The 21,248-nt window shown below is 56.4% G+C and overlaps 10 protein-coding genes across 10 annotated transcripts; 4 read left to right on the forward strand and 6 right to left on the reverse strand.

Annotated features, from left to right (window-relative positions):
* Window positions 1-64: 64 nt before the first annotated feature.
* On the reverse strand, window positions 65-676 carry CH63R_04807 (Transcription initiation factor IIA subunit 2; the record flags this gene model as incomplete). The annotated part of the gene is made up of 3 exons (XM_018299782.1): window positions 65-217; window positions 411-558; window positions 630-676. 3 exons carry the CDS (start codon window positions 674-676, stop codon window positions 65-67), a joined length of 348 nt encoding a protein of 115 aa, XP_018161028.1.
* Window positions 677-1,063: 387 nt separating this feature from the next.
* CH63R_04808 (ATP synthase subunit C) lies at window positions 1,064-1,852 on the forward strand (the record flags this gene model as incomplete). The annotated part of the gene is made up of 4 exons (XM_018299783.1): window positions 1,064-1,121; window positions 1,184-1,310; window positions 1,375-1,683; window positions 1,744-1,852. 4 exons carry the CDS (start codon window positions 1,064-1,066, stop codon window positions 1,850-1,852), a joined length of 603 nt encoding a protein of 200 aa, XP_018161029.1.
* A 389-nt stretch (window positions 1,853-2,241) lies between these two features.
* On the reverse strand, window positions 2,242-4,422 carry CH63R_04809 (Molybdenum cofactor synthesis domain-containing protein; the record flags this gene model as incomplete). The annotated part of the gene is made up of 3 exons (XM_018299784.1): window positions 2,242-3,971; window positions 4,018-4,096; window positions 4,147-4,422. The coding sequence occupies 3 exons, from the start codon at window positions 4,420-4,422 to the stop codon at window positions 2,242-2,244; spliced, it is 2,085 nt and encodes a 694-aa protein (XP_018161030.1).
* Window positions 4,423-4,785: 363 nt separating this feature from the next.
* CH63R_04810 (Rpp14 family protein) lies at window positions 4,786-5,401 on the forward strand (the record flags this gene model as incomplete). The annotated part of the gene is made up of 2 exons (XM_018299785.1): window positions 4,786-4,999; window positions 5,052-5,401. 2 exons carry the CDS (start codon window positions 4,786-4,788, stop codon window positions 5,399-5,401), a joined length of 564 nt encoding a protein of 187 aa, XP_018161031.1.
* Window positions 5,402-5,407: 6 nt separating this feature from the next.
* CH63R_04811 (ATP binding protein) lies at window positions 5,408-6,591 on the reverse strand (the record flags this gene model as incomplete). Its single annotated transcript, XM_018299786.1, has 3 exons — window positions 5,408-6,079; window positions 6,138-6,463; window positions 6,528-6,591. The coding sequence occupies 3 exons, from the start codon at window positions 6,589-6,591 to the stop codon at window positions 5,408-5,410; spliced, it is 1,062 nt and encodes a 353-aa protein (XP_018161032.1).
* Window positions 6,592-7,183: 592 nt separating this feature from the next.
* CH63R_04812 (Lysophospholipase NTE1) lies at window positions 7,184-12,000 on the forward strand (the record flags this gene model as incomplete). The annotated part of the gene is made up of 3 exons (XM_018299787.1): window positions 7,184-7,479; window positions 7,537-10,451; window positions 10,637-12,000. 3 exons carry the CDS (start codon window positions 7,184-7,186, stop codon window positions 11,998-12,000), a joined length of 4,575 nt encoding a protein of 1,524 aa, XP_018161033.1.
* A 902-nt stretch (window positions 12,001-12,902) lies between these two features.
* On the forward strand, window positions 12,903-13,493 carry CH63R_04813 (uncharacterized protein; the record flags this gene model as incomplete). Its single annotated transcript, XM_018299788.1, has 1 exon — window positions 12,903-13,493. The coding sequence occupies one exon, from the start codon at window positions 12,903-12,905 to the stop codon at window positions 13,491-13,493; it is 591 nt and encodes a 196-aa protein (XP_018161034.1).
* Window positions 13,494-14,032: 539 nt separating this feature from the next.
* Window positions 14,033-15,663, reverse strand: CH63R_04814 (Aromatic-l-amino-acid decarboxylase; the record flags this gene model as incomplete). The annotated part of the gene is made up of 2 exons (XM_018299789.1): window positions 14,033-15,483; window positions 15,615-15,663. The coding sequence occupies 2 exons, from the start codon at window positions 15,661-15,663 to the stop codon at window positions 14,033-14,035; spliced, it is 1,500 nt and encodes a 499-aa protein (XP_018161035.1).
* Window positions 15,664-16,467: 804 nt separating this feature from the next.
* CH63R_04815 (uncharacterized protein) lies at window positions 16,468-18,063 on the reverse strand (the record flags this gene model as incomplete). Its single annotated transcript, XM_018299790.1, has 1 exon — window positions 16,468-18,063. One exon carries the CDS (start codon window positions 18,061-18,063, stop codon window positions 16,468-16,470), a length of 1,596 nt encoding a protein of 531 aa, XP_018161036.1.
* Window positions 18,064-19,862: 1,799 nt separating this feature from the next.
* CH63R_04816 (Glycosyl hydrolase) lies at window positions 19,863-21,050 on the reverse strand (the record flags this gene model as incomplete). Its single annotated transcript, XM_018299791.1, has 1 exon — window positions 19,863-21,050. One exon carries the CDS (start codon window positions 21,048-21,050, stop codon window positions 19,863-19,865), a length of 1,188 nt encoding a protein of 395 aa, XP_018161037.1.
* Window positions 21,051-21,248: the final 198 nt, after the last annotated feature.

Raw genomic sequence — 21,248 nt, forward strand, 5'->3', positions numbered from 1 at the left:
TGTACGAGAGAGATGGCTGAGGCCGCTGCTGGGCCTCTCGATCTGCCTGTGCGCCCGTAATCCTTCAAGGCCCTTCGCCAGGCTTCTTGGCGTTGCAGCTGACGATTTTGACCTTGTCGGCTGTGACAATCTGCCCACCATTATCGAGCTTGAATTGCACGTTCTTGATAAGAAACGTCCAGACTTCGTCGCAGAAACGGTAGGTGCTCAAGCTTCCCTGTGGGAGAAACAGTGTTAGCATTTGTTTCTTGCGGTAAACGAATCGCAAAATGAATTGTGGTCATGTAGCTGCGACTTTGGACCGTATTTCAGTTGTTGAGAGGACCTGGAGCCACGAGCCACGAGCCAAGTGCAACAGCCAAAGGAGGGGAACTGCGAAGGGAAGCGGCGACAAAATCAACAGTACTTACTTTGAAGGTGAGACGAGCCTTAACGCTCTTCTGCAGGGCCTCTGTTATAGCCTGATCGAAGTTTGCCAGGATCTTCATCGCCAACTGGGGATGGATGCGCTCCTCGCTGATGAGGTCATCGAGCATGTCCGTCAGCGCAAGACCGATGCTGCAATCAAACACGAGGGTTAGTTGACTGTAGCAGTATGTGTGTAGTAATTGACATGGATAGCGCAGTACCTGCTACGGCGATAAAGCTCGTAGAACGATTGAGGTGCGGCTGCCATCTTGGAGATTGGTTTCGGATCTCCTTCGGGCGGGCGGCTTTTTGGTGGATGTGAGTGTGAAAGACGCAAGGTTGTATTTATACTGGCCTTGTTTGAGGATATCCTTAGAAACCGCTTACTCATCGGCTCTGACAGGTGGGGCCACTGCTGCTCCCGCTGTTGCCTGTTTCCCTTCTCCCTGCTTTGTCGATTGCTTACCTAACAGATGGATTGAAGTTCACGTCATGTGACTTTTCCAATTCTGGGTCCTGCCTTACCTCAGATACCTTACCTCACCTCGTCCGATCGGTTAGAGAGCTCGACGTAGCTGCAACGCCCCCCCAAGCCCTCCTCCGCCGTTAATCACCATCCACGATACCAGGAACGACACACGCCGAACCCAGCACGATGAGTCTCACGTATGGCCTGGGAGGCATTGGGAGCACCCTCCTCGTTGTGGGAGCTTGTACGAACCCGCCCCGCGATACATCGGCGACCCGCGACAGCGCCAGCTAACACATTAAATAGACATGCTCTTCACGGGATCGGGCGAGGCCTTTAACGTCGGCGAATTCCTCGAATCTATCTCACCATACGCGTGGGCGGACACAGGCATCGCTCTGTGCATCGGTCTTTCTGTTGTAGGCGCGGCATGGTACGGATAGGATCTGGCATTCTCCAGCATCACGGAAACATTGCTAACGGGCGTCGACATCTAGGGGCATCTTTATCACCGGCTCCTCCATCCTCGGCGCGGGCGTTAAGGCGCCGCGCGTGCGAACCAAGAACCTGATCTCCATTATTTTCTGTGAAGTCGTCGCCATTTACGGCGTCATCATGGCTATCGTCTTTTCCGCCCAACTCGAAAACGTCCAGGGCCAAACCCTGCACGACGGCAACAGCTACTACACTGGCTTCGCCCTCTTCTGGGCCGGTATCACAGTGGGAATGTGCAACCTGATTTGCGGTGTCGCTGTCGGCATCAACGGTAGTGGAGCCGCGTTGGCCGATGCTGCTGACCCCACGCTGTAAGTTCCGCCGTAATGCAGAGAGAGTGTGGCTCAGTATGTTGACCGTACACTGTGCAGTTTCGTCAAGATTCTCGTTGTCGAGATCTTCAGCTCCGTCCTCGGTCTTTTTGGTCTGATCGTCGGTCTCCTTGTCTCTGGCAAGGCCAACGCCTTCGGCAAGGTATAAACCAAACACACCATCTGGCGACACGAGAGGCTCAAAAAGGAGGAGGTTACCACAGACAAAATAGCAATTGTCTGCCTCGGGCACGATGTACAGGAGAGCACTGCATTGCACCAAGGCTACTTGGGCGGGCGTTAATGGCATAAAGGCAGGGCGAGGATATTTTGTATTGTACACTATCGAAGTATTATAGCTCCTCATCGACATGATTTCTGCGCGTCACTCATAAAATACGACCGAGAGACTTATATTTACGGTCTGGCGTTTGAACCGTACACGTCTCATCTGTTGGACTTACAATAACTCACTTGGCGAGTCAACACGGCATACCCTCGGACAGGACCGATATGTTATTCCTCGTTTGTCACTCGAAGTGTACCTCATCTACGTGTTCAAAGCTCCACACGGATATCTCCCATCAGAAGGGCCTCAACCTTGCTTCCCTTTTTCAACGGCTCCGAGCCCGTCGGCAAAGCAAGCAGTGCGTTTGCCGACTTCAAGCTGCCAACCTTTGAGCTCCTCTGGCCGCCGGTGCTGCTCGCCGATAGCGACCCGTCCTTTCCAACCGTGACGATCGCGCGGTGGTACTCGGGTCGCACCTTGTCAAGAGAAAAATCGTGGGCCAGGGTCACAGGTACCTTAGCCAACCCTGTGGTCTCGATGCCAGAGAGCTTGTGCAGCGCCGGCAGGACGAAGAGGTGGAAGGTGACGAGGGCCGACGCGGGGTTTCCGGGTAGCGAGAAGATGGTCTTGGTGACTCTATCGCCGAGCGTCGTCTTGACCGGGACCGTGGCGAATGTGGTCGGCTTTCCGGGCTTCATGGCTACACGGCCGAAGTGGATCGTACCGCCGAGAGACCGCTCGATGGTCGGCTTCAGGAGGTCGAGCTCGCCCATCGAGACACCACCTGTGGTGATGAGGAGGTCGCTGCGGCGTAGGCCCTCGCGCAAATTTTCCTCAAGCGACTTGGCCTTGTCACGGGCGATGCCGAGATCGATGACATCGAATCCCCAGTGTCGCGCGGCAGACATGAGCGTGATGCGGTTCGTGTCGCGGACCTCGCCCAGGCGGAGACCGCCAGGACGGTCCGGCTCGATGATCTCGTCGCCCGTGGAGAGGATACCGACGACGGGGCGCTTGTAAGTCTTGACCTCGGCGACGCCAACAGCCGCAAGGAGGCCAATTTCGCCGCCAACGCCCGAGATCTGTTCTCCCTTTTTGAGGATCACGTCGTTCTCCTGGATGTCGCTGCCGATCTCTCGGATGTTCTCGCCGGGTTTGACGCCGTCAGCGAGGATCTCCACCTCCTTCTCCTCCTTCTCGTCCTTGGTCATAGACTTCAGGACGGTATCTTCGACCATAATGACGGAAGTGGCCCCCGGCGGCAGAGGGGCTCCTGTGGTTATTCTTGCGATTTCGCCTTCCTTGAGGGTTTTCACGTCACCGGGGGCAGCGTGTGATACTGCGGCAACGGGAAAGACGCCCTTCAGGTTGCCGTCCTCCGGCACGACCACGGCATACCCATCGACGATACTCGCCCTGAATGCTGGCACGCTTTCTCTAGCGGTGACGTCTTCTGCCAGCACTGAGTTCACGAGGCTGACGTCGACTTTAGAGGTTACGACCTCGGGCTCGGGGGTAAAGTCCTTTATGAGCCGCAGAGCATCGCCCACCTCCAGCATGGGGTAAGGTGACTCTCTGTATCTGCGCGAGGGGCCAAGACTGGGGTCATTAGATAAGGGATTGTCACCTGGCTTCGTGTGTCTGACGAGAGCTCCGTGTCCATGTCCGTGCCCGTGACCAGAAGCATGACTATGGGAATGCCCGTGGTTATGGCCGTGGCTGTGGTCGTGAGAGTGGTCGTGAGAGTGAGCTTGTGGAGGGCTTGATGCGGCGGCGGCGGCGGCGGCGGCATCTGGGCCAATGCCAGCATCTGATTCAAGCTTCTTCACCCCGCCTTCGTGAAGGATTCTGGAATCGGCGCCGGCGGCCTGGACACATGCGTGAGGCAACGTCTTCAGGATGGCTTGCAAGTTCTCCTTGGCGCCTTTGGGAGACCCAGGGAGCGTGACGATGACGGTAGTATTGCGAGTGCCTGCAACCGGCCTAGACATCATGGCGACTGCTGCTGTCAGTACGGTCTTGGATGAGATGCAGACTTCGCTTACATGGAGTCACAGCCAGGGACGAAGCCAGCATTGCGTGGACTAGACCTGGGGCGGTCCTGTGGAGGAGTGTTGCGACAGCCTGAACAGCTAAATTAATATTGAATAGCACCAGTCAGAATTCCATCGTACCTCGGGCGTGTTGTCTGATACTGCGAAACCAGTTCCTCCCGTGGTCAGGATCAAGTTGACTCCTTCGATGGGACCTAGGTCTGCCCAGAGCATGATCTGGCGTTGGATCTGGGGAACATGGTCTTGTACGATCTTGGTCTCTGTGACTTTCCACTTTCCACTACCCTCATTTTCGATGACATCTCTAAGGACGAGTTCCGACTTATCTGTTGAAGGGTCCTTGGACGCTGTCGTCGAGACGATAAGGATAGCTACTTTGAGAGGGGCGTCAGTCATGGCGGAAATCGCGACTATGTGGTATGTGCTGAGAAAGTTGATAAGCAAAGGCAACTTGAGAAACAGATTAATTATAAAAGACGTGCAACCGCTAAGAGGATCCTAAAGACATAACCAATATTACATGGGCGGACTGTGCTTGGTGACGTCGGGAGCTCGGAGGTGCAGAGGGAGGTATCAAGAGTGGTGAAGCTCCCCCACCTTAGTCAGCGAACCACAACCCCCAAAGTGACAAGTCCACTCGGAGGGGCTGATCTTCAAATGGTTGCACGCGAAAAGTACGTACCGTGAGCCATGAACTTTTTCAATACTCGACCTCAGCAGAACTCTGTCTTGGGATAACACCGATACCCATACACTAAAATGGTCCGAATCAAGGAGAGATACGTTCTGGTCAATATTTTGTATCCTCCAGAGGGTTCGAAACCGCAAGCACCCAATGTCCCAGACTTCGTGGTCATGCACCAGCCGACGACGGGCAGTCTCACTCCTCTGTCTCTGTTGAAGGCGATCAAACTCGAGGCCGCTACTCTGTTTGGCGACTACGGTTCTGGTGCCTTGGAAGGAAATCTCCAAGGTGAGCGCAGACTCTATAATTCGTCGTATGAAAGAGTCTAACGGGCATATAGTCAAATACCTTTCTCCCGCAACATCAACCTTCATTTTGAAAGTGAAGAGAGCACACTACCGTCTTGTCTGGGCCGCCCTGACCTTCATGAATCGCGTGCCTCTCAAGGCCGGAGATGGCAAGCCCTGCACCTTCAAGGTCGTCAGAGTGAGTGGTACCATTCGAAAGGCTGAAGAGGAAGCCGTCCGACGCGCCCGGCAGCTCGTGTTGGCTGCTAAGGACTCTGCTGCTGCCGCTGCTAGTGGCGCGCTGCCGCTATTTACCGAGTCCAAGATCCCGGCCGAGGACACCATGATGTTCGACGCGTCGGACGTCTCTGATGAGGATGACATGGTTGAAGAAGACGGCTGAAGGGTATCATTTGTTCCTGCGCACTACTTTTACACCGCTATCCGCGGGTATCGACATGTCGCCGAAGTCTGGATCATAATCCGCCGCAGCCTGCTGTGCCGATGACTGACCCGCGCTCGGGTCTTCCTCCTCCCGCATTTTGGCTTGCTCCTCCCACTCTTTCCGCTCTAGCTCATCGTGCTCGGTCTTGCGGTCGACCCAGCGCTCCTGGATATCCTGGATTTCCATCATGGCCGACTCATTGCGCATGGCGACCTGCCAGACGGAATCGTTCGCACCCTCAGCGCTTCCGAAAACGTATCCTCCTGCTCGGTCGATCACTCGGAGGAGATGCATCATGCTCTTCTTGTCTTCCACGGCGAGGACCTCGAAACGGACCAGACTGTAGCTCTCAATCATATTCGAGACCGCCTCGTTCAGTCGACTGAACTTTTCGTTGCGCATCGCCGGCGATTCCTCCTCGAGGTAGGGAATCAGGTACGACAGGTCGTCAACATCGGTGTAATATTCGAGATTGAAGGGCAGGCTATCATAGGAGGCCACTTTGTCGATCTTGGTCAGGACGTTGATGTGTGGCATGTCCATCTGGAGCATGGCGCGGAGGGCCAGGAGCAGGTTCGAGATGTACAACGAAGGTTGGGTTAGGCAGAACGAGTCGGAGAGGTGTACTACGACAAGCTGGTTCGAAGTCAGTGGGTGGTTGGTCAACTCAAGGGGTAGAAGTTGAAGGACTGACCCTGAAACCGATCTTCTGTAGCCTGAAGAAGATATTGCGCAGCGAGTTGTGATGTGTGTATAGCTCGACCTGTCCCGGGCAGTCAAACAGAATATAGTCTTCGCTGAACTCTTTCAGCCCTTCCTCGAGCCACTCCATATTGTGTTCTAGCTCTTCCAGGGCGTAGAGAATGCCGCCATTCGGACCCAGCTTGTCCGTCGCCATGATATCCTCCAGCTTCACCAGGTCCCGGATGTCAAGCGCTTTCGGGTAGCTTGTGTGGTCGTTCGCGGGATCGAGGTTCACCACAGAGCATGCGCGACCAATGGCGCCCATGAACTGGTGCACTAAAAGGTACATGTCGTTAGCTTCCGAGACCACGAAGCATGCGTTGGCAAGGGTGGCTCTTACTGCCATCGCAGTACGTGCTCTTTCCGGAGCCCGGACTGCCCAGAACTAGCTGCGCAAAAGGCATGACGGTGGGTTTCGAGTAATATGTTTCAGGGTGTTCGTAACCTCACTCGAAAAGACTGTAAAGGCAGTTTGTGGCGTCGGAAACTGGTTGTCGCAGAGCGTCGTTAGATCGTCAAAGGTTGAAGTTTCCCAGATGTAATTGTGCCCCTCCATGCAGCATTACCAACAACAGCGCGGTTCATAGTTGTGTACTTAGGTACCTCACTCAGCGCCTTCCAGCGCCTGGCGTCACATGCCGCACGTCCCGCTCTGGGACCTTTCTTTCTTTTTTAGCGTCATGGGGCGGCATAATCGCAGACCGCCCGTGCCCGAGTTCCTTGATCTTCCAAGCTTCTTCAAGCTCCCCCCCACAAGCGCAAAAAGGTCATTTTCTTCCCGTTTCCATTTTTCTCTTTCTTCCTTCCTTCCAATCACCAACCACCCCTCGACCTCGGTCCTGCGTCTCAGCCACCAAAACGGCCTTAAAAAGCCATCCTCCCTTGCCTGTGTCCTGCTAGCCCCAGGATCGCGTGGTCCAAACATGTAATCTGTCTTTATACCCTTTGCATTTGCACTATGCTGCAACGCCCGTCCCATCCCCCAACACCGCAGTCATGTCGTCGTCCGACATTTCGAGTGCCGCCCACGCGGTGTCAGAGAGCTTGTCGGCAACAATGAATGCATCTCCCGATGCTGCCCTGCCGTCTGCCTTTACGCGCGCGCAGGAGGTCGTCGCGGCTCAGGGATCATCCAGTTGGCTCGGCCTGTTTGGCCGCTTGATCCTCGCCATCCTGTCCCTGGTCTCCTCGATCTTGTACTGGGCCATACGGATCGTCACAATCACGATCCCGACCGTCCTCTTCACATTGTTCTCAACAAGTTGGACCGTGACGATGAACGCCACTACCTTGTGAGTACGGCTACATTACATGGCCCCTATGAGCTCTTGCTGACCTGACGGTCAAAGAATGGTCATTGTGGTAGCCATCATATCTGCGGTTAGTTGGGTCGTGCGATACCGCATTCTCAACATGTATTCTCGCCTCCCTCCGGAGCCGCAGAGAAAGGAGCCCGACGTGGACCTATTCCCCGACACACACGATGAGGGCAAGAAGTCTGGCCTGTCCAGCTACCTGGACGAGTTCCTGAGCGCCATCAAGATCTTCGGTTATCTGGAGCGACAGGTCTTCCACGAATTGACGAGGAGCATGCAGACTCGCAAGCTCATCGCTGGCGAGACCTTCAATCTCGAAGAGGAAAAGGGCTTTTGCATTGTTGTCGACGGCTTGGTGGAGATATTTGTCAAATCCGGCCGGATTGCCAGAGCCATGGATACAGACCCTTGCGACAGCTATGGTGCCGATTCTGCCGATGCCGGGGAAGAGGAAGATATGTCTTCGCCACATGGGCAGCAGCGGTACCAGCTTCTTACTGAAGTTCGCAACGGTGCTCCGATGTCATCTCTCTTCTCCATCATGTCTCTTTTCACAGAGGACGTGAAGCTTCGGTCGACAGATGACGAAACACCTGAGTCCACCGCTAGCAGCGCAGGCTTGAGAACATCCCCTTTCCCACGCAATGCTGGTTTCCGCCGCATGCCCTCTGACCCCGTCAGCCCGTTTCCTGCCACTCCCGAATTTCCTGAGAGCACGGAAGAGAGGCCTGGTGTGCGGATTGAGGAACCTCCGAGACGGGCGGCTACCCCCAACCTTCCTGGCAGCGCGAGGATTCCGCCCATTTCTCTTGACAGCGCCGGGGGCGCTCGTCAAGCCAAACGTCCTACGCTTCAAAGTCGAGCGACGTCAGGCTCAGCTCACCCAGACATAATCGCCAGAGCGACTGTCGACACAACCATCGCCATTATCCCGGCCAGCGCGTTTCGTCGTCTGACCAAGGTCTATCCCAAGGCGACGTCCCACATCGTTCAGGTCATCCTTTCTCGCTTCCAGAGAGTGACGCTGGCTACAGCTTACAACTACCTGGGGCTCACTGGCGAGGTTCTTCAAACTGAAAAGAACATGCTTTCTTTTACCACCTGCCAGTTGCCCAACATGCTCCGGGGTGATGCCTTGCAGCGCCTGAAGGAGAAGTTTGATCGAGAACGAGAGAGGGTTGGTGGCGAATCAGAAAGCAAGGGCATCGCGCTTCACAATGCCAATGCCCATCGTCGTCGCAAGTCAACGCCGACTCTCCGCAAGGATGCGATGATACACTCCATGGCCACTAAGGAAAGATCATTCTCCCAGGTTGCAACCACAATCGCGCCGCCACGGGAGCGAGCCTCCACGCACACACCGAGCCCTGGCGATCTTCTGGCCAATATTCAATCCGCCCGATACGGCGGTCATCGGCCATCGGGTGCGAGCAGTGTACACCTTGACCAAGTCGCCGATGCCCTTCGCCACGAAGGCGTCAGCCCTCTTGCCCAGCGCTCGTTCAACCCCTTCACGACCGAGCGACACTCTCGGGTATCAGTCGACGGCAGAGAGTCGTTGGACGAGGACAATCTTTTCCGACAGTCGATTCTTGAATGCATGTTTAAGGCGATCGGTCTTAGCAGCAACGGCAGTGTGTCACGCGAAGCCGAATCTGTCGAAGGCTCTCCTCGGCTCTTTTCTTACGACCAAACACGACCCAGACAAGGTTTGGGCAACAACGCGTTTGGTCTCATGGGCCCGTTTGACGCCTCAGGCGATGGCGATACGGAGTCGATGACCTCTGGAGGGTTTACTCTGAACACACCGCCCAATGCCCACATCCTCGCAAACGACATGAAGGACGACGTTGAGATTGTCTTCTTTCCCAAAGGATCCGTTCTGGTTGAGCAAGGCGAGCGCAACCCTGGCCTCTACTATGTTGTCGATGGATTCCTCGACATCTGCACTTCCAAGGAGGACACATCGGCGGACATTCTACAATCTTCGAGCAGAACGTCACTGCACGCGGATTACACAGGTGTGGATGGCTCCCCCGGATTTTCAGACAACGCGGACTCGAGGAAGAAGACGCCGTACCGTCGCAGTGTGTCACTCATCAAGCCTGGCGGTTTAGCTGGATACGTCGGCACCGTATCGTCTTATCGATCCTTCATTGACGTGGTTGCGAAGACAGATGTCTATGTCGGATTCCTTCCACGGTCGGCTCTTGAGCGGATTGTTGATCGCTACCCCATCGTCTTACTCACAATGGCCAAGAGACTGACCAGTCTTCTTCCGCGTTTGATTATGCACATCGACTTTGCTCTCGACTGGGAGCAGGTCGATGCTGGACAGGTGCTTTTCCATGAAGGCGAGGAGAGCGAGGCCATCCACATTGTCCTCAACGGCCGATTGCGTCTCGTTCAAGATAGGAAGGATGGTGGTGTCAGTGTCCGAGCCGAGTTCGGCCAAGGCGAAAGCGTTGGCGAGCTGGAGGTCTTGACGGAGTCTGTCAGACCCGGTACGCTTCATGCCATTCGGCAAACTGAGCTGGTTAAGTTCCCGCGCACGCTCTTCAACAGCCTTGCTCAAGAACATCCAAATATCACCATCAAGATTTCCAAGATCATTGCGTCGCGCATGAGGAACCTTGTTGACGACCCCTCGCAACTCCTTTCCAAGGAGGCAGGCAACACCAATACAATCACCAAGGGTTCCTCGTCTCTCAACCTGAGGACTGTCGCCATCTTGCCCGTCACCTCTGGTGTTCCCGTGGTGGAGTTTGGCAACCGACTGATGAATGCTCTGGCCCAGGTCGGCCCTGCAAACGGTGCCACCTCTCTCAACCAGTCGGCAATTCTCAATCACCTCGGCAAACATGCCTTCAACAAGATGGGCAAGCTCAAGCTTTCTCAGTACTTGGCCGACTTGGAGGAGAAATACGGGCTGGTTGTCTACGTCGCAGGTAAGCTTCTCCTATCTCTGTCCGTTTTTTCTTACCCGTCCCTTTTATGATGAACAAACCTGTTTCCCGAGGCAAAGCCCGCTGAAGGCCAAACATTAACTCTAATTTTTTCCTGATTGGACAACAATTCTCGCAATTAGTCAATGATTTATCCTGGGCCAAGCATGATGCTAACGATCAATCAGATACCAATGTCAACTCCCCATGGACTCAGACGTGCATCACGCAAGCTGACTGCATCCTCCTTGTGGGTCTGGCTGAGGGCTCTCCCGAGATTGGCGAGTACGAGCGCTTCATGCTGGGGATGAAGTCAACAGCGAGGAAACTCCTCGTCCTTCTCCATCCTGAGCGGTACTCCCAGTCTGGCTTGACCAGGGCGTGGTTGAGGAATCGCATGTGGATCAATGGCGGTCACTACCATGTTCAAATGCCTCTTGGACCGAACATCTTACCTGTGCATCCGCCCTCCAAAAGGACGAGCACTACGTTGAAGGAGCGGGTCCAGATAATTCAGGCGGAGATCCAGAAGTACACGTCAAGGAAGACTCGACACAGCGCCTTCTACTCCCCAGATGCACCATACAAGGGCGATTTCCACCGCCTGGCCAGACGCCTCTGTGGCAAGTCTATTGGACTGGTTCTTGGTGGAGGCGGAGCCCGAGGTTTCACGCAAATCGGCATCATTCAAGCCATGGAGGAATCGGGTATCCCCATTGATGTCGTCGGTGGAACATCGATCGGAGCCTTCATCGGTGCTCTCTATGCCCGCCACGCCGATGTTGTCCCGATCTTTGGTCTCGCCAAGAAGTTCGCAGGCCGCATGTCCAGCATGTGGCGTTTGGCGCTGGACCTCACGTATCCGACCGCGTCGTACACCACTGGGCATGAGTTCAACCGTGGTATTTTCAAGACGTTCGGCAAGGCTCAGATCGAAGACTTCTGGCTCGAGTTTTACTGCAACACAACGAACATCAGCAAGAGTCGAATCGAATACCATACTAGTGGTTACGCATGGAGGTACATCAGAGCATCCATGTCACTGGCCGGCCTACTTCCACCATTGTGCGACGAAGGCAGCATGCTCCTGGACGGCGGCTACATTGACAACCTGACTGTGTCGCACATGAAGAGACTAGGAGTGGACACAATCTTCTCGATCGATGTCGGTTCCCTTGACGATGACACACCGCAGACCTACGGCGATTCGCTGTCGGGAGTGTGGGCCTTCTGGAACCGGTGGAACCCATTCTCAGTAACGCCCAATCCTCCAACGCTGGCGGAGATACAGGCTAGACTCGCCTACGTGTCTAGTGTCGACGCTCTGGAAAGAGCGAAGATGATGCCCGGCTGCTTTTACATGCGACCTCCGATTGACGACTATGGCACGCTCGATTTTGGCAAATTTGACGAGCTGTACCAGATGGGTTACAAGTATGGGCAGGACTTCCTGCAGAAGCTCCGAGATGATGGTGCGCTGCCTTTTATGGAAGAAACCGAGGCCAAGAAGGCGATGCGGAGGACCATGGCGCCCAGAAGGGCAAGCATCTAGTAGATTTCCAGTCCTTGTACCAAGAGTGCTGAATAATACCACGACCGCATTGTTGTTTGCCGCGAACCTGACGCAATCCTCGTCGAGTAGCTCAATACATTTTTGATCCTCTTCGTACTTTTGCCCTGACGAGTTTGACCGCCCAACTTCGGAGGAGACCGCCCTTGCATATGTCGCCTGGCTAAGCTACACCCACGGCATGCGCGCGGTTTTTGATGATGGATTGGCTCCTAAGCTGTGGAACGTCGTAAGTGTGCAACGACCTGGGGGGTTGGAGCTATGGCCTCAAATCGATACTTGACGTCAACGGCTTGGCGATGGATGATATGCGGATCGGGTCTGGGCCGCCCTATGACATCATGCTGCAGAGTGACGACAAGCTCTCACTCGTAGCCCAATGGGATAGCTCTCTAAAGGGGCCCGATAGCGAGCATCCCGTGAACATTGGATGTCAGTTCATCAGGCGGGGGGGCGTGTCATTGGCCCAGGGGCAAAATGGTCGGAACCCAAGGGGTACGAGAGCGAAAGCCGGGGTTCACACACACACCGTCTTTAAGGGGAATACATTTAATGACAGTTTCCAGCCACATCTGTCAGCTCCTCTGCCGTCGGAAAGTGCGACGCCGTCAGGTCCCTCCCCCATATATTCTTGCCTCAATCCGGGCATTAAACCGCATACGCCAAGCCACTTGCCAATCACCCTTTAGATTTATAGCATAAACCTCCGAGGCGGCGCACGACTACCGCCCTCGCATCTTACATTAGCAAAGCCCATTGAAGACGCGGTTGAGCTCTGAGGTTCTATGGCCGGAAACACAAGTTGGACTATATTTTAGCTTACCCGACTAATCGCCCTTTTACAAGACAACAAAAATTCTACCAAAGAACGAGCAACCAAAGCAATGGTCAAACCGGCCAACTTTCTCCCTCCCGATCCGCGACCATGGAAGGCCGAACCCGAGAGTCGTAAACAGCGAAAAGAGTTTGAGAAAGAGGCCGGTGGCTTCGACTGGGGACAAGCCCTTGCACTTGGCCTCATCGGCGCCACCGTAGTCTTCGGCATCGACAAGTCCCTCCGACGGACGGAGGAGAAGTACGAGGAAGAGGAACGGAGGGAAGAGAGACGGAGACAGCGACAGTCGCGGTCTCGCCCCCCGAGGAGCAGCCGGAGCCAGGCCGCTTGGGAACGGGATCGGGACCGGGACAGCGGCCTCGACAGAGACGACCGGAGCTTTCGGGACGGCCAGAGCGACAGGGAATACTATGATCGCGATTGGGACGAGAGCGAGTACAAATCAGTGAGGGATTACGGGCCGCCGGGGAGCGAGGCTTCTGAGCCGAGGGTGCGGATGAGGGAGGGAAGCGTAAGGGACGAGCGGGAGTATGCACGCGCTGTAGACCCTTTCGAGAGGAACTACGGGTATGGCCGGCGGTACGATGAGCATAAACGCAGCCGGAGCAACCCAGCTTCGCGGTCAAGGGACTATTGGTGATGATAGGAGATTCATCCGTTGGGCTTTTCGGGTGGATCATCGAATCAGGGATAACACAGACCACACCAACAAAGCATTTATACGAAATTATGAGAACGATTATGATTAGCATTAGGGGGTTTACATAGCAGAAAGAGGGAAAAAAGGTTGGCCTCGGTTTCTTGTAATGTCGGAGTGTCGGTGGGAACGAAGTTACACGAGAGTGGATGGGGAGCATTTGCAAACTTGTGAATAAATCATAGCACTAAGCAATTATTGTTACGATATTAACAGCAGCTTGTCAAGATGGTGACTTGCACCTGTTACTCCGCATCACGTCACAGCGTGTGACAAACATAACCTCGAAACTTGGGTTGCATCTCGCATCGTGCTTCTACGTCAGCCGTCGACATCGACTTTCCAGACACAAAGTCACACTTGCCAGCAGACCGTGCTTGCCCTTGAGTGTGCTTTGCGCAATGTGATCCAAACAAAAAGGCAAATTTACGCTCCGTGACCAGATCTATTCATCATCTATTCGTCTACCCCGAGCGCCGTATCTACTTTCGCTCAGCCAATGTTTTCTCCGTCGTTGCGACCAAGATATCAAAAGCCTTCTTGATGTGTTCCTCCTCACCGATCTGGCTGCTGCTCGTGCACATGCGAATGCCGTAGGTGCCGTGCAATGTCGTCGGTGTGAGGTAGATGACGCCCTCGCCGTTGATGGCCTCCAACACGGCCTCTGTCACACTGTTGCCCTCGGCCCGGTCCGCTCCCTTGCACGTGAAGACGACGAGGGCGAACCGAGGCCCCGTGATGATCTCGAACAGGTCGTCTCTCGACCGGACCATGTCGGCGAACCTCTCGCCGAGGTCGATGCCACGGCGCAGGTGGGCGCGGATGCCGGAGGCGCCGTAGGCCCGCAGGACGAACCACAGCTTCAGACTGCGGAAGCGGCGGCCGAGGGGGATCTGCCAGTCGCGGTAGTCGGTGACGAGGCCGGCCTCGGAAAACTGGTTGCGCAGGTAGGCGGGCTTGATGCTCAGCGACTCGACGAGCCAGGCGCGGTCGCGGACCCAGAGGGCGGAGCAGTCGAAGTTTGTCAGCATCCACTTGTGCGGGTTCACGTTGAAGGAGTGGAAGGTGGCAAAGGGCTCGGTGTGGTGGGCGTTCTCGGGCAGCATGAGGGCCGAGCCGGCGTAGGCGGCGTCGACGTGGACCCAGATCCTGTCCCGCTCGTCGGCGGCGGAGAGCACGTCACGGATGCCGGGGAAATCGTCAATGGCGCAGGTGTCCGTGGTGCCGAGGGTGGCGGTGAGATAAAAGGGCTCGAGGCCGCGGGCGCGGAGGGCGGCGACGGTTTCGGCGAGGGCGGCGCCGGACATGGCATAGCCGGTCTCGGCGGGGGCCGGGACGGTGGCGAAGCGGACGCCGAGGATCTGAGCGGCCTTTTTGGTGGAGGAGTGGGCCATCTCGCTGCCGAGGGCGACGAGTTTTGAGCGCAGGCGCCAGGACTCGTCTTCTTTCTCGTCGGAGCCGTCGGGGAGGTGGGCGGTGGCGGCGCGGAGGAACTTGTCGCGGGCGGCGACCATGACGGTGAGGATGGCCTCGGAGGCGGTGCCGTGGAGGACGCCGCCGCCGCGGGTCGGGGCGGTGGAGAGGTAGCACGCGGGCAGGGCGAGGAGGCGGGCGAGCCAGTCGAGGACGATGGTCTCGAGCTCGGTAACGGCCGGGGAGCAGATCCAGTTGAAGTGGGCGCCGTTGAAGGCGTTGGAGTAGAGCTCGGCGAGCATGGCTGGGTAGGAGGAGGAGCAGGGGAAGAAGGCGTGGAAGGACGGGGACTGCCAGTGGGTGATTCCCGGGACGATGTGTGACTGGAGGTCGGCGTGGATGGCCTGCCAGGACTCCGGGTCCTCGGGGGCGGCGGCCGGGAGGAGAGGGCGGAGGTAGCCTGGCGTCACCGAGGTGAGGACCTTGGGCTGGGAGGCGATGGTATCGTAGTACTTGGTGACTGGGGACGGTGTTAGAGAGGGAATTAGGTGAGTGAGTTGGTTGATAAGTTTTGAGGGTGAGTTTTGAGTTATGAGTTATGAGACATGAGAGTGAGAGTGAGAGTGATAGTGAGAGTGAGAGACGACTTACTGTCTTCCACGACCTCTTGGGCCGCGGCGCGGAACTCGGACGAGTCCATGTTGAACGATCTATTGCTCTGTTTCTCTTTTTCCGTCTATTGTTTGAAATAGCGAGAAAGTTGTCGTGAATGTCTCTCTCGAGGCAGAACCCAAAAGGCAATATATATTGAATCTTTTAATGCCACGCTGCCGCAGAAACCTGAGATGAAGTCAATTGGATGTGGATGGATCGAGAACATAACGGCCAATCAAGCGCAGCTCCTGATGCCGGGGGTTACCCTCTATCAACGATACGAGTATACCCCACTCGCTATATTGTCGATTGTCCACCTGTAATTGTACCCAGGCAGTCGGTGTTACCCCGTTGGGTGGCGGCGGGTCCCTTCGGAACGGCGCCCGGAATGGTCTCGGAAGGGTTCCGGACGTGTCGTCCACATTATGTTGACACGAACCCCCCCTTCGAAGGGCGTAGAGAACGACATTGTTGACCAGCTGACTCGGTCGACAGTTCCATTCCAGAGAACCATTTACGCACCACATCTTTTTTTAGTGTACGTGTGGATAGTAGGGGTAACTGCGAGGGGGACGAGACCTGGGTCTGCGCGGAGGACAAGATCACTCATGATTTCGACACTGCCTAGACAACATGCATTTTTCTTCTTCGTTTTTTTCCGGTTCACTTTCCAAAATGAATGCCGTATCATCGGAACTGCTTTCGTGCAATGTCTCATCTTTTGGGAAGCATCTCTGCAGCTTTACATGCCGGTGAACGAGTCCTTCGCATGGCGCCCTCTCGGACCCGGTTCATTCAACATCCTCCCCACAACATACATGCATAGCCCAACGTGTCCTCTGCTTTGAACTCAGTCGCACTCAAACATCTTTGTAGTGCTCACGTTGATGCGGCTCCAGCACCGCCAGTTGACGATGCAGTTCCAGAACACCGAGGGCCAGTAGACGTGGTACAGCCACCACGCCGGCAGTGGGTCCCACGGCTCGAATGTGCCATCCTTCCAGAACAGGATGTGCTCAGCAAACGTCTTGACGGAGCGTCCATACGCCGCCAACGACGTGCGGAAGAGCAGGAGCTGCGCCGTGGGGAGCAGGAGGAGCGTCAGAAGATCGTGGCCGATCCAGTAGTACTTGGTCGGCCTCCGCGGCGTCACCACCTCAACACCGAGCCTCTCCCCAGACTTTTCGTCGTCATTATCGTCATCATCATCATCATCATCGAGGACGGCGAGGTACTGCTGCACCAAGTCCGGCGTGTCCCCAAACAGCGCGACGGCCGTGTGCGCCCGCGGGTTGCACTCGATGGGATACAACGCCAGCTGCTCGGGGCTGCTGATCTTGGCCACGGCCACGTCCGTGTCGGTCACCATGAAGTCGAAGCTCAGGTGGCCCGTGAAGCTCTCCCCGAACGACGCGGCCTGCTTCCTCGTGAACTCGAGCATCGCGAGCGACAGCGACGACTCGGGCGGCAGCGCGACGTAGTGCATCAGCAGCTCTGCCGAGCGGCACGCGACGAAGGCGCGCACCCTGCCGCGCACGACGAGCGAGTGCGTGCAGAACTCGTGGCCGTCAATGAACTCCTGCAGCAGCCAGGGCTCTTTGTCCGACAGGCCCAGCCACTCGAGGTGGTAGATGTGGTCGTACGTCTGCTTCTCCGTCGGCAGCGGCAGCAGCGTCATGTCGCCGCGGCCCCTGTCGTTGACGCCGACCGACTTGGCGATGAAGCGCGGCCTCCTGGCCCTCGGCGGCTTGGCGGCCTCCCCTTCCGAGTCGTACGACAGCCCCGCGGCGGCGCCCTCGAGCGCGGCGATCATCTCATTGCGGCTCGTGACGAGGTAGGACTCGGGCACGCGCATCCCCGTCTCGCCCGTGTGCTCCATGAAGGAGTCCTTCTCGTGCAGCACCTGGGTGCGCGCGACGTCGAACTGCACAGCGCGGCAGCGGGTGCGAGCCTCGAGGACCTCCTTGACGATGCCGTCCTCGACGGCGGAGCTGACGCCCGAGCAGCTGACCCAGAGATCAACCTTTTCCTGCTCGACGACCCTGAGCACCGAGTCGAGGTAAGGGTCGGCGCTTCCGCGGCCGGGCTTCTGGAGGACGTGGTAGGCGGACAGCGCGCGGGACCTGCTGCCGCAGGCGTGGGGGGAGAAGTCGGCGCCGACGACGCGGTGGCCGGCTTGGTGGAACAGGCGTGCCAGTGTGAGGCCTTTGGTCATGCCGACGCCGGTGACGAGGATGGTCCGGCGGCGCAGCGGTTGCCGTTGGTCCGCCGTACCGGGAGCGCCGGGAGTGCCGTGAGTGCCGGAAGCCCGGCCGGGACGCAGGTGCTGCCAGGCATAGCACGCGAACAGCAGGACCGTGTTCAAGGGCAAAAAAGCGAGGCTCAGGGCGATGAGGGCCAGGTTCTTGAGGATCTGGCCAAAGGGGTCGCGCGAGGAGGATGCCATGGCAGGAGAACGGTTACCGCGGGTAGGATATGAAACCCTCAAGTCGATTCGGAATGATCAAACGAGAGGGGAGGAGGGGGGCCGGAGAGTAAGTAGCTGAGCCGAAGATGAGACGGCCAGTCACCACAGGACGCTGAACCACGGTCGCGATGGGTGATGCGCAGAATTACTCGGGTGAACTGGTGATGTACCGGTCGGACAAGGAGGAGTAGGTAGTAGAAGGGATGAAACAACCTTTTCGAGCCGCCTCTTTTTTTCGTCCAAGGGAGAGGGAGGGGGGTTACACAGCGGGTGAGGAATGAGATGTGAACCACGGCGCATCCATTTCATGTGTGTATGGCCGTATAACAATAACGTATCCCCCGCCTCTCCTCCGACTCCCGAGGGCTCCGCGGCACCGCCCGCCCACTTGGGTAAAAGTGCACGTCATGGACTCCCTGGGACCCTCCCCTCCTCCTCCTCCTCCTCCCCCTTCTTACTGTGTCGTATCAAATACGCGCGAATGCGCGTACTGGTGTATCCGCATGCCTCACCGCGTAAAGTGCAGTTTCTGTTGACATTCCTGTGCGAGGGTTAATTTCGTCCCGTTCGTCCAACCGGTTGGGCTGGAGCTCGGGCTTTCCTTTGCCAATGCTATTTTTGGGAGTCACTCCAAACTCATGGGATGATGGATTTCCACATTTCGAACACGGATGCGTTTGTGTAGCATGGCGAACCCGTGGGTCTTTTTTCTTTTTTTTTTGGGGGGGGGGGGGGGCGACATCAGGCCATGACGCCGTGAGTCCTGTGGCTTTGTTTGGAGATGTCAAAGGGGGAAAACTCCCAAGGGATATATCATCATCAACTGCGCATTCGTCTCCTCAACTGAACCCCACACCGCCAAGACACTAATGGATAGCAGTCGCATGCATAGAACTCTTTACAAGCATAAGCGTCGTTTCCTCTACCTCATTATGCAGCACATGCTCATAAACTACCTAACCTAGTTACAATCCTCGCCATGAACAGGCAAACACTTCGAAATGTGATCTCCAGTTCAAATCTCCCCCGCATGACACCGCGACCCCCGACCGATCTTCTCGGGCAATTTAAAGCGGAAGCGATCAGCATTGAGCTAGAAATCACGTTCCCACCGGCTCCCCCCCCCCCCTCGGAACCCATATGATCGTTCGGGAGATCTGCCTCTGGTCTGAGAGTCTGCTGGTCCGCGTCAACTCTATCCAGCCCAGCGCTTCGACCTCTCGTCGAACCTCGCTGTAAGGGGCACGAGTCGACCGGCTGCCGCCTCTTCCCTATACGGGCTAGTGTCCGGAAACACCACAAGAGGCGACAGAGAGGAGCTGAAAGGATGCCCATGGCATTCAAGTCACGCACTTGTCGACTTCTGACTGTGATGTGACTCTTGGGACTCTTGGAAGATGATGTATTCTCCAAAGTGGTGCAGGCTTGCATACTGTCATCCGGATCTACAACACAAACTTTTTGAACTGCTTGAAGAACTGTGGTATCATTACTCATTAGAGTCATCATTAACAATAAATCCCCCCCGTGCGCCTGAGTTTCTTTTGGTCTTGCCACAAGCGCCAAAGGAGTGTCCGTGTCAGAGGGTATCCCGTCTTGAACAAGTCTAGTACGCTCCCTATTTCCCAACGCCAATTGAAGAAGTGGAAGAAGAAGAAGAAGAAGAAGAATCAAAAGGAGAAAGTAAAAAAAGTGAAGACGAGTGATCAAAGCGACCCTGTGAATCCAATGCCAATTCCTGCCCAGTGATCAGCGGTCCGCGAACATGGCAATTGCTCTTACGCGACGGCAATCGCGGCAACAATAGAGTCTAGTGCTGAACTGTGAGTCGGTCCGGAAACACCCTGTACAGGGCCTGACCAAACTACACCGAGCTTTCCTTTACCATCACGGTTCTTGGACCAGTTGCTATCTGCGTTCTTGAGGAGGAAGGTCTTGAAGTCGTTCTGGGGCGCCACGGCGTGCAGGTACCGCAGGTTGCGAACAAAGATGCCCTTGAACTGGTTGCCATCGGAGCCGCAGTTGGGCTCGCACGTATCGTGGAGGATGCCGTTGTTGTCGGCCAGCCGCTTGATGGCGGCCTTGGCGATGTTGGAGGCATCGGTCAGGACCGACTTGTCGCCAGTGGCGCGGCTCAGCTCGACGAGGGCGCCGAGAACGACACCTTGGTTATAGGACCACACGTTGGCGCCGTTGTTCTGGCAGTCGCCGTCGAGGCCGTCATTGATGGTGCCCTCGTCGTTGATCATGCCGCTGGCCTTGAACCAAGCCCACTGGGACGTCGCGATGTTGAGGTAGCTGGCCTTGTCGCTGGTTATGCGGTTGGCAAGCGAGGCGGCGACGCTGAGGTAGAGCTCGTTGGCGATGGCGTTCACATACTTGCGGTCCTTGCTCCAGTAGATGCCGCCGTCGCAGGTGGTGTTGCCGCCCGTCTTCATGTCGGCAAAGATGCGCACAGCCATGTCGAGGTAGTCCTGGTCCCTGGTGATGTCGTAGGCTCTGATCAGGCCGAGCGCCCACCAGCCCTCGTCATCGTAATACTCGTTGATGAAGTTGGGAAAGCCCTGGGCGCTGAACTGACGGGCCTCGAGGGGCAGCGGGTTTTCGCGCTTGGTGATGGCATAGGAAGTCGTGACGAGGTCGAGGGCGCTGATGGACTTGGCGGCCGTGGCCGTGGCCTTCTGGGCTTGGTCAAAGGTGTTTTTCAGAACGCCTCCGAGGTTGAGTTCGTTGGCGGCATCACGGTTCAGGTCGGCAAAGTCGGCGAGCGTCGTGAATGCGTTGGCGCTGTTCCACCACGCGTTGTCCCAAAGACCGGTGCCGACATCATACCACGAGGTCTGGAGGGTGCGAATGGCGTCGACGGCGTTGCTGGTGTAAGTCGCGGCGTCCGCTCTCTGGGCGAGGGGGCGAGTCGAAATGAGGAAGACTGCACGGGCAGCGAGGCCTCCGATGTTGGCGACCATGTTGACGAGTATTAGGTACAAAGAGTCGAGTAAGGAGATGAGGTGAGTTGTCGTCGTCTGATCTGCTCTGGTGGAAGTAAAAGAGTGAGAGTAGAGGACGAGGATATATGTATTAGCTGCAACAGCCAGGACAAAGAGCGGCCACTTGCGGCGGAGGAGGACCGGGATGCTAAATATATCTGGAGTGAATGAGTGTTC

Source organism: Colletotrichum higginsianum, chromosome 3 (genome assembly GCF_001672515.1).
Source record: "Colletotrichum higginsianum IMI 349063 chromosome 3, whole genome shotgun sequence".
In the NCBI taxonomy this organism is placed as follows: Eukaryota; Fungi; Ascomycota; class Sordariomycetes; order Glomerellales; family Glomerellaceae; genus Colletotrichum; species Colletotrichum higginsianum.